The sequence below is a fragment of the Corvus kubaryi genome, unplaced genomic scaffold, assembly GCF_017639235.1.
Source record: "Corvus kubaryi isolate FWS band 111438036 unplaced genomic scaffold, C.kubaryi_AGA036_p1.0 37398, whole genome shotgun sequence".
NCBI classification, from domain to species: Eukaryota; Metazoa; Chordata; class Aves; order Passeriformes; family Corvidae; genus Corvus; species Corvus kubaryi.
In genome coordinates, this window is record NW_024581137.1 from 55,898,175 (window position 1) to 55,917,932 (window position 19,758).

General features: G+C 42.6%; 1 protein-coding gene across 9 annotated transcripts in view; it reads left to right on the forward strand.

The window, feature by feature from the left end:
- ADCYAP1R1 (ADCYAP receptor type I) overlaps positions 1–19,758 on the forward strand; it is a 144,566-nt gene that overhangs the window by 43,797 nt on the left and 81,011 nt on the right. For all 9 annotated transcript variants that reach the window (XM_042043073.1, XM_042043072.1, XM_042043076.1 and 6 more), the window contains one exon: positions 12,991–13,096. In XM_042043073.1, coding sequence (XP_041899007.1) covers positions 12,991–13,096 — 106 coding nt within the window. The remainder of the gene's footprint in view (positions 1–12,990; positions 13,097–19,758) is intronic.

Below are 19,758 nucleotides of genomic sequence, written 5' to 3' on the forward strand. Positions count from 1 at the left end.
TTTGGCTTGTGCTGCTGGGGTGGATAAAACATCAAGACACATCAAAGCATGTGGACATCAGGGATGGCTGAGGATTGCAGAACCACTGTCAGTGAGGTTATGATGTGGTTGGGTGTCAGGAAGAGTTTCTTCTATCTGAGGTTTGTCTGGCACTGGAACAGGTTTCCCAGGGAAGTGGTCATGGCACCAAGCCTGACAGAGCTCAATGAACACTTGGACAATTCTCTCTCACCTGGTGGGATTTTTGGGACATCCTGTGCAGGTCCTCAATGGTCCTTGCGAGCCCCTTGCAACTGAGCATGTTCTGTAATTCCATGTCACAGGGGAAGTAGTATCCAGCATTTTCAAGCTCAAATACATAAGATTGGGCTCTCTTAGTCAACAGTCAAGGACCCCATTAATATGACATGCACGAAAACCCCAGCAGAACTCTCACCTCTTTCTCCAGGGTGCCAAGTTATTGACACTTTTACTACACCTTTAGCACATTAAATTGGGGAAGAGACGCTTGAATGTATCAGCCAGCACTTCTTATCTGTAAAGTAGAGCTGTAACCATTTATACTTCGGCTCTAAAGCCTTTTTTTTTTCTTTTTCCCTTTCCTGAAAAAGAAAAATTCTCTCTTGTTTAAGTATGGAAAAGGATCTGAGTCTCAAAGCCTGGGCATTGCAGTCAGCTGCAAACAGCACAGCTGAGGCATCTGCTACCCTGGGAGAGAGCCCCTGTGCCAGCAGTTCTGCATCCACAATGTCCCTGTACCTGCCAACACTTCAGAAATGCCTTTTTATGAACTTTTTATTAAATGCAGATTAACTGCTGCACCTTGTTGGAGCTGAGGACAACAGGACTTGCACTGCCAGGTTAATAAAATCCACCCCGAATCTGTCCTTATTTAGTGATGTGTCCCTTTGAGGAAATTTCTGTGTAGCACAAAAGGCAGAACATGTTGGAGCAGAATCTGGGTCATGACAAGGCTCTGACAGTGAGACCTGTGGCTTATCTGTCAGGGTTTGAAATGCATCCAAGTCCTGCTGGTTTGTTTGGAATGAAGTCACCCTTTAAGGGGGAGATCTGTTGGTAACAGAAGACCATCTCAGTCCCTGCATGTCGTCCCTCCTTAAATCAAACCCTACCCCACAGTGAAATAAGAGTAAAATAGAGATTTGAGGGCGGGTATGCAATCTGGCACTGGGTTTTGTTGGTTTAAGTTTGTTTTCTAGTAATTCTGCAGTGATATTTCGTAAGACATTTCTGAACTTTTCGAAACCTCCTAGAGGTTAGGCTCAGGAAATGTTGCGTGATCACTGGTAGGATTTTCTAAGAAGGTCTCATGAGCAGTGCATGTATGATAAATTCATTTTTGCACACATTTTATGCTCCTATCCTGATGCCACATGAAGCAAAGCCTTTGGATAAGGACTCACACACGGATAGGAAATGCGCTTCTTGCAGGATTTAGTAGTAAGTTGCATTTTTACATCATGGTTCATAAGCATTTTAAGTTAGAGTTTACAATGGCAGAATATTCTTGATACAGCAATAATAAATAATGATACTGATACATAAAATGTTAGGAAAGGGAAAAAAAAACAGGAAAAAATTTGGAAAGGAGAACGAGGAAGCTGGATGTGTAACACACCTGCAGCAAGACCTGCTCTCAACTATGTTGTTCCATTCTAGTCCAAATTTTTACCTTTCCAAAATCTCAACTTTTGGGGATCCCATTCCCTAGCTATGTGAAAAAAAAAAAAAAAATTAAAATCGTGAGTGTTCAGGGTCAGCTTCAACCAGGGAATGTTTTCTAGGGTGTAGGAAGGCTCCAGATATTAGTAGGAAACATTTCTGGATATTTTGCCCTGAGTGTAATTTGGACCAGTGGTTTCATCTGTCTTTTTTTTTTCTGGTCATTTCCTGGTTCCATCTCCGCTCTCCTCCTGTATCTGCTCTTCCTAACTCCTCACAAAATGGATTGAGGTGGATGTGTCTGAATTTTTCAAAATGTGTAAAAAGAAAACCCCTCTAATTGTTATACCTTGTCTGAGATGTTCTGGAATTCAGTTCTTGTAATTGAAGAAAGGAGCTGGGTGTGATTGTGTTTCCCTGTCTCTCAAGCTCTTGTGAAGATGTCAGTAATTAATTACTGCTTATTTTGGGTTTTTTGTGGCTAATACACAGATCCCTGCTGGCTGTGAGTCTGGGCCTCTCTTTTATGGCATCTCTGAAAGAATTTTGTGGTTTTATTGTTCCTTTGAAACATCAGGCATGGGGACTTGAGGTCCAAAGCTATTTTCCATCACCTGTTCATTGCATGTCCTTGAGAGGGGTACATTTGTGCTGCAACCAGATCAAAAGGCATAATCCTAGTCCAGAGCTGCATGTTCTCAGGCTCTGAAAATATAATATATATAAAATATAAATGATATGACTATAATATATAGGGTTATAGGGTTAAAGACAAAGGCCAAATCTCCAGCTGAAAGTCATTATTTGTTAATCTGCATTAATGGAGAAATTAAAACATTTAATGAGACAAACACTATAAAACAGGTAATGTGTCTTCCTACATTCAGTGGTGTCCAGGGCATCATTAAATGTCATTAAATTGTCATTTTTAAGCTTACAAATGCCCAAGACAGAGATGCTACGTGTGGTTAAACAACTATGAATTACAAACATACCAAATCCCTCCTGCTGCATCAGTGGGGGAACTGTGTTGGTGGAACTGATCACTCCTCTGGCAGGGATTTATCTACCCAGGGCTTGGTTATTCACTGTCAGGACATCACTGTGTACCACCAGAGATTTTATTTCCTGAGAACTGCATTGAAAAGTTTCTGTTCAAGAGTTGTTTCCAGATATTTGAATGCTGGTGATCAACCATGTACACAGCACTTCTGCTGGCCTGTACAGCCTGGGGTGCTGAAGGTGAACAAATAAGGCACAGATAAGAGTTTCCACGAAGGAGGATGGGGATGGGGTTCCCCAGTGCTGGATCTGCTGCCACTCGAGTCACCTTGGGATCCCATTTTTGTTGCCAGCAGGAAACAAACACTGACACTGCAAGTCTCTCTTTGTTTTCACCCTGATAACTTAAGCCATAAATACTGATCAAAACTGAGCGTCCAAAACATTAACTGGCTGTGAGAGAGGTGTTTCCTGCTGTTCCTCAGCAGCACAGCATTGAGACAGCCCTAAAAGCAGAGATAAGGTGCCCTTCGGTAGGCAGACAGTCATGAAAGTAGGAACTCTGCTTTGCTAGATTACCTAATAAAAGTGGCATTAGTATCATTCTCTGTGGTATAAACCCAGACTGAAGGATCACGGTGGATAATGACTTCAGAGGGGGAAAATTTGGATTTTTTTATTGTGTGGAAAATTCGGTTTCAATATCTTCTGCCATGCTTCAGTAATATGTTAATATATCTCACCTTTTTTTTTTCCCCCCTTTCTTATTTTTTCGGTTTTTTCTCTTTTTATTTGTATTGTTTTGGTTTTTTTGTTTTGTTTTGTTTTGGGGTTTTTTTGTTTGTTTGTTTTCTTTTTCAGTTTGGTTTGGTTTGGTTGCTTAAGTTTTGGGGTTTTTTTCCCCATGGAGGAGGTTGCATCACCTTTTAAAACTCCAAGTAAATTTTTCCTTACCCCTAAACTGGATTACTTGAAGGACACCTCATGGGGCCTCCAAAAGAGTTGGAGAGGGACTTTTGACAAGGGCATATAGTGATAGAACAAAGGGGAATGGTTTAAAACTGACAGAGGACAGGTTTAGATAAGATATGAGGGAGAAATTCTTCCCTGTGATGGTGGGGAGGCCCTGGCACAGGTTGCCCAGAGAAGCTGTGGCTGCCCCATCTTTTCCTTTCTGATCCCTTTAGCTGGGCTCCACGCTGGTGCTCTGATACCCCATTCACTCTGCTCCCTTCTTTTCTTCAGGAAAATGAACTTTATTCCCCTCCTTGAGTTTTTACAGCAAAATAGTGATGAAACCTTCCAGAAACAAGAAGGAGAAAGAAAGGTTTGCTGAGAAAACAACTCTAAGTACAGCCTTTTGTGCAAAGATTTGATTTTTTTGGGAACTCAGTGGGGTTTTTTAGTAGTGAGGGAACTTTTTTTTCATCCTCCACTTTAGCACAATACCCAACCCAATGTCTCTGAGCACTGAAAGAAGGAGGAAAATTGAGAATAAGCTTGAGCACTCCCAATTACCACTGCTGTAACAAGCTGTTTGCCTCTGTTCTCCAGTGCTCTCCCCATTCCCGGAGCCCCTTTAGGGAATATTGGAGTAAGATCTGCAGCACGAGGCACTCGCTGGAGCTGCCTGCAGGGAAAAGACAAAGGGAAGAGCGTGTGTGATAGTTGAGGGCAAATAGCTTTAATTTAATTAGCAGATTAATTAAAGCTTCCTCCCCTGGGCAGGGTATGTGCGTGTGTGCGTAGAAAGTTTTTCTGCAGCCTGCTGTAGCTGCTCATCAATGTGTTCCTGTTCCAAGTGTGACTCAGATGGGGCTCCCACTGAACTTGCTGGGAGCCTCTACAAAACAAATTTCCTGTCGGGGACCTTTTCTCTTCAGGGTTTTGTTTAAATGTAATGAAGTATAAATGGGCAAATAGTAACAAGTAGCGACAAGAGCTGGCTTTGCAAATGAATGTGGCATCCAGCAGCACGACAGCTGCAGAGCTCCTGAAAGCTTCTCTGTTTCCCGATGTCCCTGCGGTGAGAGAGGCCTGATGTTAGCACAGATTCCCTCAGAGAGCCTCCCCAACAGTTCTACGCAGTGTGATGAACCACACAAGTATTTTTGGGAGCCCTGACTCTGCACACTTTGCATGAGTCCTGAGGAAAGCAGAGAAGGCCGACAGTGTCCTGGGCTGAATTAACAAGAACAAAGTCAGTAGATAAAAGGAAGTGTTTATTCCCTTCTACTCCGCACTTGATGGATCACTTATAAAATCACAGAATCATGGAATGGTTTGGGTTGGAAGGGACCTTAAAGATCATCCTGTTCCACCCTCTGCCATGGGCAGGGACACCTTCCACTATCCCAGGCTGCTCCAAGCCCTGGCCTTGGACACTTCCAGGGATCCAGGGGCAGCCACAGCTTCTCTGGGCAACCTGTGCCAGGGCCTCACCACCCTCACAAAAGATAATTTCTTCCTAATATCTAATCTAAATCTACTACTTCTGGAATATTACATCCAGTTTAGGCTCCTCAAAATATAAAATTCATCAGCCAACAACAGCAAGTTCAAAGGAGGGACACCGAGATGGCCTGTGTGGAGAGGATGAGGAAATTTGGCTTTTTTTACTGGTGGAAGGAGAGAAAATTTGGGGGCAACCTTGTAGCAGCCTCATGTTATCTATGAGGAGACCAAGAGGAGGAAAGAGCCGGGTCTCTCATCATGATGTGTGGCAGGAAAATGAACTGTGTGTGTCACCTGAAACAAGGGAGGGTCATACTGGAGAGAATCCTTTTCACCCTGAGGAGAGGTAAGCACTGGAGTAAGCTCCACCGAGGTTGTGCAGTCCTCATTCTCAGAGTTTTCCAAAACCTGGGTGGAAAAAGCCCTGAGAAGCTTTACCAATCCTGTTTCTGACCCTGCTCCCAGTGGAAGGTTGAGCTGGAGTCTTTCGGAGGTCCCTTCCAACCTGAATTACCCTGTGCTTCCATGATGATTCTCCCTGGAGACACCTGTGATGGATAGTTGCCATCATTCAGAGAAAGCCACCAGAGACAGGGATGTCTGGGTGAAGGCAAAGAGTGGGAGGGACTGAAGCTTTAAACACAAAATCTGTAGACCAGGAAAAGCAGGTTAAAGCTTTAGGTTATCTTTTACATCCTATTGATTTTGGGTTGCTCTGGCGGCTGATACAGAGTTCCAGGGCTGCTTTAAACAGGGGACATTCCTGTATTGCCAGCGCTACCTCAAGAGTGAAAAAGGTGTACCTTTCCTGAAAATCCTCTGGAGAAGATAGGAGAGGAGAACGTGCCTCTGCGTTGCTGTTGCTGACAGAAAATACAGCTGTAAAAATGATGGTCTGGGACCTTCTTAAGGATCATCTGGACCCCCCTGTTCAGAGTTTATATGGGAATTTCAGGCTTCAGAGTAACCAGTCATTTTGCCAAGGCAGCAGATTGATCTAACAGAGAAAATCTGGGAGCTGGGAAAGCAGGATCATGGTCACCTACAGGTTTACCCCTCTGGATCAGCAGTTCCTCAGATTCTATGAACCACGTGTCCCAGATTGCTCAGAAATCAAAGTGTTTCTATTTCAGCTCCCTCATTTCAGGTGTTCAGCTGAATCTGAACATCTCATCCCAGATTTATGTCAATATAAATCCTCATTTCTCAGCTGGGCACGATGTGTTAAAAAACAGGGATCCCACCCTTCAACTTCCTCTCCAGTAATTTTTATTAATTGATCAATCTGAACTTCTGTGTTAAATCTGAAATTGTTACCTGAGGCTGGAGCAGTCTGACCACAGAGGAAAAAAATACTCATTATATATCCTCCTTTGTCAATCACAAATTCCAGCAATTTACATATGCATGACTTGCCTGTAACCCCCCATCCAGGAAATCTCTTGCTGTGACAGAGACTTGGCCAAACCCTGGATCCCCACTGGGCTGTTCTCTTTGCCAACAGCTCTGCCATGTCCCAACCTGTGTCAGGAGCTGGGAAGTGTCCTTGGAAGCGATTGTCAGTGATATTTGCAAGCCCTGGACCCCTGATCTCCTGCAGTGAGGCCATGCAACCCAATTTTGCTCCACATTAAAAGCTTTCAAAGTGGTGAGAATCTTCCCATAAAGTTTTGTAAGGGAGTAGACCCCGATTTCTTAAATTCCCTTTCCTTTGAACAATTTGAAAAATAAGTGGGGATTGCCATGCTGGCAGGAGATTATCAGCTTTTCTACCCTGTGTTGGCCTCTGAGGAATGAAGGAAGAATCTAACCTGTCCTACTGGGAGTTGTACTTCAGAATTATATCTTTGGAGAAGAAATTCTCAGGAATTTCTGGAGAAAGCCATTTTTATGAAATAAAATCAGCGATCAGAAGGGCTGTTAAACTCTTATCTCAAGCACATTATGTCTAGCAGGATTTTTAATCACTTTTCCAGTGAGTGGTTCATCCTTGCCAGTACAAGGCTTTGAGAAGCATCACCTGCTGTTAGAGATAGGGATAAGTTGGTTTGATCCAAGATGATACTTCCCATGGAAGTCCTCAGCTCTCCTGGGAATGCTTCACAATGCTCAAAGAGGGGATTTACAACTGGGGAACCTTCAAGAAAGATGGAGAGAGACTGTTTATGAGAGCCTATGCTGACAGGACAAAGGGACATGGCTTTAAACTGGAAGAGAGTAGGTTCAGATTGGATATTGTGAAGAAATTCTTACCATGAGGGTGCTGAGGCCCTGGCACAGGGTGCCCAGAGAAGCTGTGGCTGCCCCTGGATCCCTGGAAGTGTCCAAGGCCAGGTTGGACGGGGCTTGGAGCAGCTTGGGATAGTGGAAGGTGTCCCTGTCCATGGCAGGAAAATTGGAAAAAATTATCTCTAAGGTCCCTCCCAATCCAAGCCATCCCATAATTCTATGATACTACAAAAAGACAGTTCAGGCAAACTCAAAACCAGGTTTACCCCATGTTGTGTCACAAATCTTTTGTCGAGCATTCACTTCAGAAGGCATCCACTGAGAGAAGGGAACTGTTGAATGTGCTACTGCTATTTTTTCATCTGCAGTGGGATGTGCATCTCTCCAGCAGCCATCAGTGGTAGAAGGTGCCCATATCTTAAATTCACAGCAGCCACTCTGAAAGGGATCGATGCCTTTTCTTGGCAGCGGGTTCTGCTGGTGTGTTTGTTTTTTTTTTTTTCCCTGCACAATTTGCTTAAACCATGGCATCCAAACTCTGCTGCAGATTGCACCATTGTGGCTGGGTTTGAATGAGTTCCCAATGGCTTTACCCCCTCACTCAGTGAGAAGTTTGAAATCACAGCGGTTTGGGTGCCATTTACACAAGAAGACAAAAAATGCAGTCAAGTGACAAACCTCAGACCTTTCTGGGGACAGCAACTTGTTGGACTGCCAAGCCGGTGTTGTGGGGCTCAGCAATGATGCAAATCAGTTCTGGAAGAAAATCCAGACAATCAGAGCTCCTTCCCAAACCCCTCTATTTTTAACACAACATTTTGCAATCCTGGCCCTGGTTTGACCAGCTGAATCATTGCTTGGTGAGAACGGGGACTCAATCTAATGGTGTTGTTTCCATGACAAAGTGAGCTGCTTTTGGCAATGCTCACAGAACAATTTATCATTCTTGAAGCTAACTTTCCAATACTGGAAGTCATAACAATTAGTAAAATGTGTATAATTCAGCTTGAAGTGAGTGATCTCATGTACCTTGCAGATTAAACTCCTCTCTTGCATTATTTTAGAAACAACACTTAGGCAAAAGTTGAATCACACCCTAATTCATCTTTGTGTTGATGTAAACCCATATCCATGAAGGATTTAATGAAGATTTGCTGTCGTTGTTGTTGTTGATTCTTGCCTGTCCTTCTTTACCTCTCTCATTGTCACAGTGCCTGATATGACATATCCTGAATGGAGTGGAAATGTTCACATTCCTTAAAAAAAAAAAAAATTAAAAGTCAGGACTTCAGAGATGCAGCACAAAAATGCAGAAGAGGAAAGAACAGCCAGTGGTACTGAATTACCATATTTGGTCTGGTCTTTATAGAAATGCCAAATGAATTCCCAGCTCACCATCATGTCATTACTAGGACTTCAAAGCAGATTTTCTGACCCTGGAGTTTCTCAGGAATACTGGTGACATCTCACTTCTGCAGATCCACTGAGTTGACTCGTGCAGGGAAATCAAGTTTTATAGTAGTTGTGATATTCTTATTGAGAATAAAATGGGCAAAATGGTATTTTTTGAATAACTGAATGTAGTCAAAGACAGTTCAGGTTTTGTGGCTGGACTGTTCTGCACTGTTGGTATATATATATAATTATATAGACCAAATTTATATTCTATAAATATATATAAAAATATAAATGTATAGACCAAATTTATTGTAAATATGTAAGTTGCAATATAAAAATCTGATATTAATTTTACCATAATGCCAAAGGAAGAGCAAAGAGTTAAGTGCTGGAAATTACACACAGCACATAGCAGTTTATATTTGTGCTGGCCACCTTAATAAAAGCCAAGGAAGGAAAATGAAAGCTCTGAATTTGTTGTACATCTACAATGTCCTGCCAACTTCTTGTGTTCTCTCAGAACTAAACAGATACTGACCCTTTTGCTGTCTTTGTATCTAAATGAATATACACCTTTTCTAAACTGATGTGAGTCAAAATCTTTCACTTCATTGAGAGTAATAAATTTTTCAAAAACCTGTGAATTTCATGCACTGTCGACTTGGATTCTTGGTTTTTCTAGTGCGTGTCAAAACAGACTTTAACTGCACACATCATTGATCTCTTCTGGGAAACTGAAACCAGACTGTCTCTGCTGAACACAGGAAATTGCAAATGTCCTCGGGGCAAAAGAAATGGGATCAGGAGGCCGTGGAGTTCAAGCTTACACTGCCACTTGGGCCTGACTTGGCAGGTTAAAGGCTCTACCACTCCATGGTCAATGGAGAAGCATCAAACCCGTGGATCCTTTCAGGAAAATGTGATAACATTAAAGCCTCTCTGCATTCAACAGACAAACCTTTTGTTATTAACAGTCCAAGCCTTTTTGATTTTCCCAGATACAGAGTTGTTTGTTAGGATGGATGACAGGCAGCTCATGTTCTCTGACACTGAGGTTGATGCTTCCTCCCTTCCTTTGCTTTCAGTTTCCATGTTCCCCAAAATTATTTTTGTAAAATCTGTTGATGAAGTGCTACAAAATGGCACAGAGTCGGTTATGGGAAGTCACACCAGAATAATCTGGCAGCACTGAAAGCTTGAGCAAAGCTGCAGGGACAGGTGAAGCACGTGGCTCTGGTGCTCTCTCTGTCCCCACCTGAGCCTCCTAAGCCAGACTTACTGAGATACGGTTGACTAAATTTAATCAGTTTAGGCAGAGACATCTGACTAGATGTGCCAGTCTGCAAGGAGAACAGTAAAGTCTGAGCTTTTAACCTTTGGCTTGCTTTATAATCAATCAAGTCCTGGCTTTGATACAGATCTAGCAAAGAAGATACCAAAAAAAAAGTAAGGATAAATCACACTCTTTTGTTTTTTCACTGTGGATTGAATCTAAACCTGCTTGTCAAATGTCTCTGAGGACATGGCCATAGTGGGTTTCTTAGTATTCTAGAATAGAATCACGGAATGGTTTGGGTTGGAAGGGGCCTTAAAGATCATCAGTTCCACCCCCTGCCATGGGCAGGGACACCTTCCACTATCCCAGATTGCTCCAATCCCCATCCAGCCTGGCCTTGGACACTTCCTTCCAGGGATCCAGGGGCAGCCTGGAATAACCTGTGCTAGTGTCTCCCTAACCTCCATCATTTGATGGACTCTGGATAAATATCTGCATCTGTGTGTAGCATTTAACATCCACAGTCTCAAGCTGAAGCGTTCTGCAAGTTCTGCAAGTTAACAATAACTGTGTGAAGAAATATTTCCTTTTGTTCAGTCACATCCTGCTTGCATAGACAATGCATTATTATTATTAGCAGTAGTAGTAATAGTAATAATAGTAATAATAATAACAATATTATTACTAAATGACAGCTTTTCCAACTGGTACCTGGTGAGCTGTACAGAAGCTGCCACATTTGTGTATTGAGACAACCCCTGACCACTCTTTTCACACCTGGGCAACTGTGAAGAGTGAACCTGCACTAGCAGCAGAACTCTGGGTTTCTTTGCTACTTCCCTTTTATCTTTTAAAAATATATTCTAAGAATTTCAATGTCAGCCAATGCAATTTTCTCTATCTTTGGGGAGGCTTAAGGGATGATGTAGCAAAAGCCCTTATGTTCTTGGGAGATCCTAGAGATCTGTGACAGTTTATCTTTTCCAGGCACTTGGGAGCCCTTAAAACAGAACCATGTTTGTTTTGAAGACAAACAAATCTAATAATGTAGTTGTGCCTGGTGTGTCCCTTGGGGGAAAATAGCTGAAATTTATTACTGGGATCTCGGAGATGATGAAACTGTGCAGCATTATGAGTTCCTACAAATGGTGAGGAAAGCTTTCCAGGAGAGTTCATCAAGCAACCCTCTCTGTCCCTGAAATAGGGCTGGTGGCTTTTTGCAAAGCTGGAAGTGTGCAGATGGTTCAGAGCATCATCACACAAACAAAAGCACAACACAAGCACCATCAAACTGGATTATTACAGACTCACTGAATGGTGTGGGTTAGAAAGGACCTTAAAGAGAAATCTCATTCCAGACTCCTCCCATGGGACACCTTCCACTATCCCAGGCTGCTCCAAGCCCCTCCAGCCTGGCCTTGGACACTTCCAGGGATCCAGGGGCAGCCACAGCTTCTCTGGACACCCTGTGCCAGGGCCTGCCCACCCTCACAGGGAAGAATTTCTTCCTGAGTCTTGATCTAAATCTCCCCTCTTTTATTTTAAAACTGTTCCTCCTTGTCCTGTCACTATCTGCCTGTGTAAAAATTTTTCTCCCCCTTTTTTATAAGCCACTTTAGCTGCTGAAAGGATTTCATGTGCCTTGGGATTTGCTGTCAGGGTGTGTTGAGTGCATGATGGTATTTTGGTGCATCCCTGATCCCAACTGTTCACTCCATTCCCTGGGAAGTGAGGGAAGAAAAGCTGAAGTGTGCAGATGGGGCTCCAAAACAACCCAGAGTAGCTTAAATTTGGGTATTTCTTTCCCTGTTTCCTTGTCCCTACTTAGCAGATAAGGGGAAACGGGTCACACTCCATTTCCTCTGTGGTTTTCCATTGTCAAGAGTGAAGGAAATGGGATGGGAAATAAGAAATAATGAAATTGCTCCAGTGAACCAGGAGGACCTTGCCCACCTTCAGCCAGGGCACTGATTTTCATGGTGTTTTTCACTGAGTGGGGTTTGAACCTCAGCTGTGCCCCTGTAAAGTGATCTCATGAAACCTGAGTTTTTATTCTCCTTGAATGATATTCCCTGGCCCCTGGCTGCTATAGGAATGAAATCCTGGATTGATTTCCAGAAATGGGTCACATTGTTATTTTGTTGCTGCTTTGGGATTGCCTGGATTGTGTTGCCTGCAGAGTTCCTCTCATAAACAAAATTTTTATTCCCTTCTTTTTTCCCCCTTTACTTTTTTGTTGTAGTGGGGTGTATTAGAGAGTTAAAGATAGAAAAATAGAAAAAGAAGGAAAATATTTGGATCAAGCCAGCCTGGTTTAATTGGCATTGTATTCTTTTTGGCAAAAGAATTTGCTGTGAATTCTCTGGGAATAAATAAAGTTAACACTGAGGAATGAACAAGGTGAAAGAATAAGAGAAACAGCTTTTAATTTGGTTTGGATTCCAGAGAGATTTTAATGAATTGTGCAAAGACTCACAAGAAACTGGTGGAGGATCAAACCAAGCCTAAATTGACTCCTGATTCCTCTTTAAATTATTTCCCTATTTAAAAGATATCCTTGTTTCAGCTTTTTATGAAGAAGGAATTAAATAAAAAAAAGCAAACACGTTAGAAATCACATTTTGACAGGAGGAACAATATAAAATCCCCAAATAATTTATGAGAATTTAAATTACTTCATTTGGCCTTAGACCTGCTAGAAGAAGAAAAAAGAAGAGTAAAAGTGAAGGAAAGAAAATGATGTTTGTTACAGTTTTTGTTCAACTTTGAATGATATTTTTCTTTCTTCTTCCTTCTTTTTTTTTCTTGTAATGGAACCTTAAATCTTCCCGATGCTTCCTGATAACCTCACCATTAATTTTTTAAATGTTTTTGGGGTTTTTTTGTAACTGTAACTATTTTAATTTTGTAACTGGGGTTTTTTTTTCCCATTTCCCCCCATATTTCAGGTTTCAGCAACCCATTCCAACTGCATCATTAAAAAGGAGCAAGAGACTTGTCTGGAGAAGATCCGGAGGGCGACGGCCCTGAACCCTCTCAATGACTCTTCTCCAGGTGAGTTTCAGTTCATGCACATTGAGCTGACAATTCAAAGTGTTTTTCACCATTTCCTGTGGTGCCTGGAGGGGTTTTCAGCAGTGTCAAAGCAAACACTTCATGGCAAGAGGAGCATCACTGCTGCTGAATGAGCTCGGGGAAATGTTGAAAGGACAAAAATTCAATCAATGGGAGTGCACAAGAACCATTCCTGGTTCTTATCAGAGGTCAGGAATCTGTTTCTTTACTTTAGGTAATGCAGTTACAAAATGTCTACAAAACCAAAAAAAAAAAAAAAAGGAAGAAAGAAAATTAAAAAGAAAAGACACCTGGATAATTTTTTCCTGGGTGACAGCAGCTTTGGGGACAGGATGTGACACAAAGTGCTGCTCTGGAGCAGCTCATTTTCCCTCCTCGTCTCAGTAATAATTTGTGCATCTCTCCCATGATCCGAAGCCCTTTACAGGGATTAACACTGGGATCTCTGTAATCTTGATGAAGGATACTTGCTGAGATAAGAAACTGAGGCAGCGAGTGAAGAAATTTATAGTTTAATATCCTGTCTTATTTCCTCCTGACCGCAGCAGCAGCTGCCTGTGGCCAGCACCAAGGAGAGAAGGGCAAAGAATGGCAAAGGAACTAATTGGAAATCAGGGTCCATTTACTGAGTCCTGTCCAAACTGCTTCTGCTGTGACTGGAATTGATAAAACCGCAGAGAAAAGCCGATAAAACACATTGTGTGTGATGAAGGAGGGGAGATTTGCCTCCCCTTTTTCTTGCAGCACATTTTAGTGCAGAAGTAAAGGAGGGCAGAGCGTAGATATCTGTGTTACCAGTGTCCTCTAAAGCAAACAGTTCTGCATTTTAGCTGCTCGGAGTGTTTCCATCAGAGGGGAGTGTTTCCATCAGGGTCCTGCTGTTCATCTCATGCATAAATTCATTTCTATTCTGCTGCCCAGCTCTGGGCAGACAAACTGTGTGCTGTGGTGGAAGTGAGAAAAGCTCCGTGTACTTCAGGCAGTTCATTTCACCCCCAGGGATGTGGTTTTGAGACCCTCTTTGTGCTTTACAGAAGAGCTTCCCAGTTTTTCCCTGGTCCAGAAGTGGCATAAGCAAGGAAAAAAGGGAAAAAAAGCCTGTTTCTCATCCCCTACCCCCGGAATGATGCCAGGAGCTGATCATGAGCCCTACTTCTTATGCAATGGCTATTGTTTGGATTCAGGAATTCATAGAACTCCCCAGGTGAATAGAGACCATTTCACCAGCCAGTTTGTTCTTTGTCATCCAAATCCAGAATAACCCTGACAGCTGGGGACTATTCACTCTGAACTCCTCCCCCTGCCTGTTCCAAATTGAAAGGACACAACTCAGAGATAGAGGAAGCCCAGAGCCATTGGAAAGGCTTTTGAATCTCAATGTGATTAAATTTTATCACCCACTCAGGCAGGAAGGGACTGGATCCTTTCAGGCTCTCACTCTGAGCAGAACCCAGCTGCTCCCTGTTCTGCTCCCCCAGTCTTTGCAGGCTGAATCGCTGGGAAGATTTTCCCAGGCTCGCTGAGCATCTTTGAGTTGTTCCCCACATCCTGTGGCAACGACTTCCATACTTTATGTGGCTTTGAGTAAAGAAACCATATCCCCTCCGAGAGATTAATCTTCCAGTGAAGGATTCTGGTGTATTTCTTGTTTGAAAGCCCTTTCATTCCATAGATCCTGCTTGCTGTCCTTTTCCTCTAAGTTTTAAATATTTTAAATTTTTTTCTTAAATTTTTGTAGATATGTTTTAAATTTGTTTCATTTCACCTCTGGGACTACATTTCACTCTAAACTCTTTAAATCCTGACTTCAAAGCTCACTTTTCATTATATGGTGCTTACTTCAAGCCAGATCCTGCCACCCTCCCTCCCAACAAAGCTTTATCTCCTTAGTTAAAGGATGAGATATCAACAAAACTCTTATCACCTCCTTACTGGTTAAATTTTTGCGAGATGTTTCACCACAAAACTCCCTGAAGATGCAGTAACTTTCCAGAAGTTAAGCAGTCATAAGTGCAGGGTGTTGATTCCTCTTGCATTCCTCCTGCTGCACACAAACTGTTTCTTATTGGGGGAAAATGAATATTGCTGAACATACTTTTGTTTGTTCAGCACTAAGACTTACTAATGATGGCAGGTAGTGGAGAAATGTTACCAGTTTGTTTCTTTCAAAGAACGAGAAAGATGGGAAATAACTCCTTTGCTTGTCAGAAACAGCTGAAAGAGGGAAGAAATCCCTCCTGACTGGTGAATAAAATTCTGTTTTTTCGCAATTACGTCTTCCCCTCTTTGACTATTCCTGCATGGAAGTTCCCATAGAACAATTCAGTATACACATTTTTTGAGAATTTATTTCTCCTCACTGTGGCTGCAAGGTATGAAATGGGATTGTGAGCTTTTAGGAAGTCTGTAGGGGCTTGTGAACTGTTTCTGAGTGACTGTGATGTGAAAGAAAAATCCACCTTTTGTGGCAGGTGACACAAAGAGGGTCATGTACAGAACGTGGATCTGGGACATGAACAGTCTCTGTGTTCTGTATTTCTACAGGACTTAGAACAAGAATATAAAATGTTAGAGTTCATGAGTCCTTCTCCAAGGTGTCCACATGGCACAAAAACAATAATGGCAATACTATTTAAAATTATAAATAACTAATTATATTTATTTTTATCTCTGTTTGGAGGCCTTGTTTTCTGCACTGATAATTCTCTGCATGGGAAGCCCTGTCCTTGGGTGGCAAAATAGGAAGAACAGCTTATGGGTTCCTCCATTTTGCAGGAACTCAGCTCTGCTGCCTTGGCTTTACCCCCTTGCTGTGTTGATGAACACAAACATCGACCAAATGGGGTTTCTGATGTTTCCCCCTTTCTCTCCTACGCTGCCTCTCCTGCCCAGATGTTCTGCTCATTATTTCTTTGTTCTTCACAGCACTGTTTTCTCTCCTTCTGCTGCTGTGCCATGCCTTTAATGCTTCAGAGGCAATGACTGCCTTGAGATTTTCTGTTTGGTTTCTTTTTTCCATTAGTTTCATGATGGATTCTTCCTCTTAAATGCTTTAAATTCTTTAGGAAACTTTATATGAGAAGAACTAGGGGGCATGTGCTGACCCTATGTGTCCGTCCCCGTTCAGTCATCACTTACAGCCTGAATGAAAAAGAGAATTTGAAGGAAATGAAATCTCAGCAGGACCCAGAATCTGACTCCTTTGCTCTGGAGAAGGAATTAAACTGATAAAGCAGAGTAATGAAAGCCAAAGGCAGACAAGAAAGGAAGGAGAGCAGTGATTACTTCATACTCAACTTCCCCAGGCAGTGGAGCCAGGCTATTTCTTACATCAACGTTTCCAATCTCCTCTGTTTGAGTTTTCATCCCTCTCTTCCTGTGAAGCTGCCCCAGTTTGTGCTGGACCCTCTTCTAGCTCTCACCAACCCTCCAGGTGTTTTCTGCCAGATCAGAATTGATGAATCTCACTGCTGATCCACATGCACCCTTTTTTATTTCTGTTTCTCCTGTCCAGACTCTTCTGACCTGTTCCCAACCCTGGGGCTAGGAAAGACTGACACAGGAGTTACTCAGATATTAATGATAGTTTCCTGGCTTATGTGCATTTAGCAGAAGATTTATCTAATTAAATGTTGATACCTGCAAGTGCATCTGCACTACAAATGAGCAAGTCACCTTCCTCAGTTTGTAGCTCTGGATGTCTACCAAGTAGAGCCTGAGACAGACATTTATTCCCTCCTCAGTGTAGATTAGACGATGTCTATTTTTTCCCTCTGGACACATATGGAATTAAGGGTGACCATCTCAGCTCTAAATAATCACATTTAAATGTCTACGTTTGATCAGACAAATCCCACCTTTAGCTTCTGGCTCTGATATATTGAGTAGGTCATGCTGGAGGTCTGGATCACCCCAAAAAAATCTGAATTGTGATGGAAAGAACCCTGCTGATGAAATGGAGAACACCTCCAGCTGTAGATTGGCATGAAAGAATTGTCCCAGCCTGTCCCTGTCTTGCTTTCCACTTTTGGAATGGGATATTCCAGACTTGTCCCTTGAACGTGGCTCTCTCTCAAATGGTGGGGGAGTTCCTTGAGTGATCTGCAGTTTGTGCCTAAAATTTAATGTTCAAAGTGCTTAAAATGCACTAGCCTGGAATGAGCCAAGGTGTGACAAAAGTGAACTCAGCAGGAGAATTTGAATAGAAAAAGAAGTGATGAGGCCTCATTGGTGATTATGTGGTTCGTGACTCACTGTCAAATCAATCTTTAACTTGAAGCCCTTGTTTTCCAGCCCCACTCCTCCTGTCCTTCCTCTGAAAGATGTTGAAAGGAAGCGACATTCCCAGGCATGTCAAGGAATTGAAAGGAAGTGATGATTCCTACAGGGAATCACATCTAATCCTTGTTAAAAGTTACCCTGTAAATCAACAGGAAAGAAGCTGATAAGGGGTAGGAGATGGTAATCAGAAGGTAGTGTGGTGATGCAAAGAGAGATTTTGAATTATGTTTCCATCACACAGAGATGATGGAGCAGGTTTTTTTTTTCAGTTTCACATTTTTTATTGAGTGTCTCATCAGCCTCTTGGTCTCACAGAGCTTTTGAATTATCTGCTGTTATTTCTCCTGGCACCACTGGGAAGACATTACTTCACTGTGTCTCCCTTATTGAAGCAGCTGTGCCCAAGAACAACAGGACCAGGATTGAATCCAAGCTAATGAATTCCTGGAGTTGGAAGGGTATAGATAAGAAAATCTCTCTACACCTGACAGTTTCCTCTGTGGCTCCTTTTTAAGCAGGATACAGACCTAGATAGCTTTGATCTGCTTGGATACATCTCCCTTTGGTCAAAGATGCTTTTCTTTGCACTGATGGATTTATCCATGTGACACTGCATAAAGTGTCTTCTGCTAAATTCATATTAGAGATGGTAGGAACAAGAAAGAATTTTGAGGGAGAAGCCAGGGACATGTGATGACAGACACAGGGTCTGTGCTTATTTCTGGCATCCATTCTGTAGAGTCTTTATCTGAACAAATCTCCTGTGCACCCCTGGGGACCCAAGCTGTGATCGAACTTTGCTTTTTCTCAGGCAAATGCAAGAAAAACTGCTTCACTGATCTCTGTTTTCCAAGCATTGATTCATTCTTCAGCTCGTTGCTGAATTTCTCTGACTTTATCATCATGCTTTTTAGATGTTTTTGGGAAAGGGGGAATGGTTTTAAGTGAAAGGGGGTAGCTTTAGATTAGGTACTGGGAAGAAATTCTGCCCTGTGAGGGTGGGCAAGCCCTGGCACAGGGTGTCCAGAGAAGCTGTGGCTGCCCCTGGATCCCTGGAAGTGTCCAAGGCCAGGTTGGATGGAGCTTGGGGCATCCTGGGATAGTGGCAGGTGTCCCTGCACGTGGCAGGAGGTTGGAATTAGATGAACTTTAAGGTCCCTTCCAACCTAAACCATTCTAGGATTCTCTAAGTTTGTTCATCTGATAGAGTGAATAAATTCATGTCACCTCAAAATGGACTTATAAAATAGAGAGATCTTTATCAGTGATAGATATTGAAACTGAGTTTATAGTCAAGAGGTCAAAATCAGAACTCACTGACACTTACAAATACTTACAGAACTTCAATTTGCCCTATTTCTGCTTCCACCTCCTGCTGAGAAGGTTGTGTTACAAATGCCCATTTTTCTCCCTTGCCTATTAACACAACCATTGTGGAGGTCTGAAGTTGGGTTGAATGAATTCTGTTGGTAATAATGACCAAAATCTTCACACTCCAGGCATAAACCAAGCTTCTGGATCCATAAAGAATCTTTTCCTCCAATGCAGCAGCTGAAGCTAAAATGTTGATGCTGACCCACTGTGAATTCAGTCACATCAGTGAGGCTGAAAGCCTGGAAGTGCATTGCCATTGGAAAAGTTCAGGATCAGCTTTGGCAGGGGAAAGAAAGGGTGTTGTGTCACAGCCAAACTGCCCTGAAATCATTTAAGGAAAGTTTTTTTGCTAGACACGGCTGCAGACAGGACAAACCTCCAGTGGGTGAACCAGCAGCACATTTCTTGGAAAAGCCTTAAGGATGTTTCTTTCTCATCCTTCTTTAATACACAGCCAAGCTATATTCACCTAAATGCTCTTCCTGGGGAGGCAAACAGTACAACAATAATTTTTCTGGTGAGGAATTCCTGGAAAGAGAGATTCAAATGCCATCCACATTGCACCCTAGACACAAAACTAATGGGAGATGAGCAGGGATATTCCTTTGGCGTTGTAACTCCCAGCTGAGATCATGGTGCTGGGAGCAGAAATAGAGTTTTTGTGATCCTACAGCTTTTGCTTCCAGGCCCAGCTGGATTGCCACTAGACTGGAAATCTCTGGACCATTTTTCATCAGGGATCACAGTGTGGTTGGAATCTTGTGTGTTTCAATTTCAAGAAAATCATTCCTTAATATACTGTCCCCTTGTCTTCAGTGCCATGTGCTATCCATGGGATAGTGCTGAGCCATGTCAAAGGGGTGTGTAGGGCCATGTGGAGAGTGTAGGGCCATATGGAATGTGTAGGGCCATGTGGAGTGTGTAGGGCTATGGAGTGTATAGGGCCATGTGGAGTGTGTAGGGCCATATGGAGTGTGTAGGGCCAT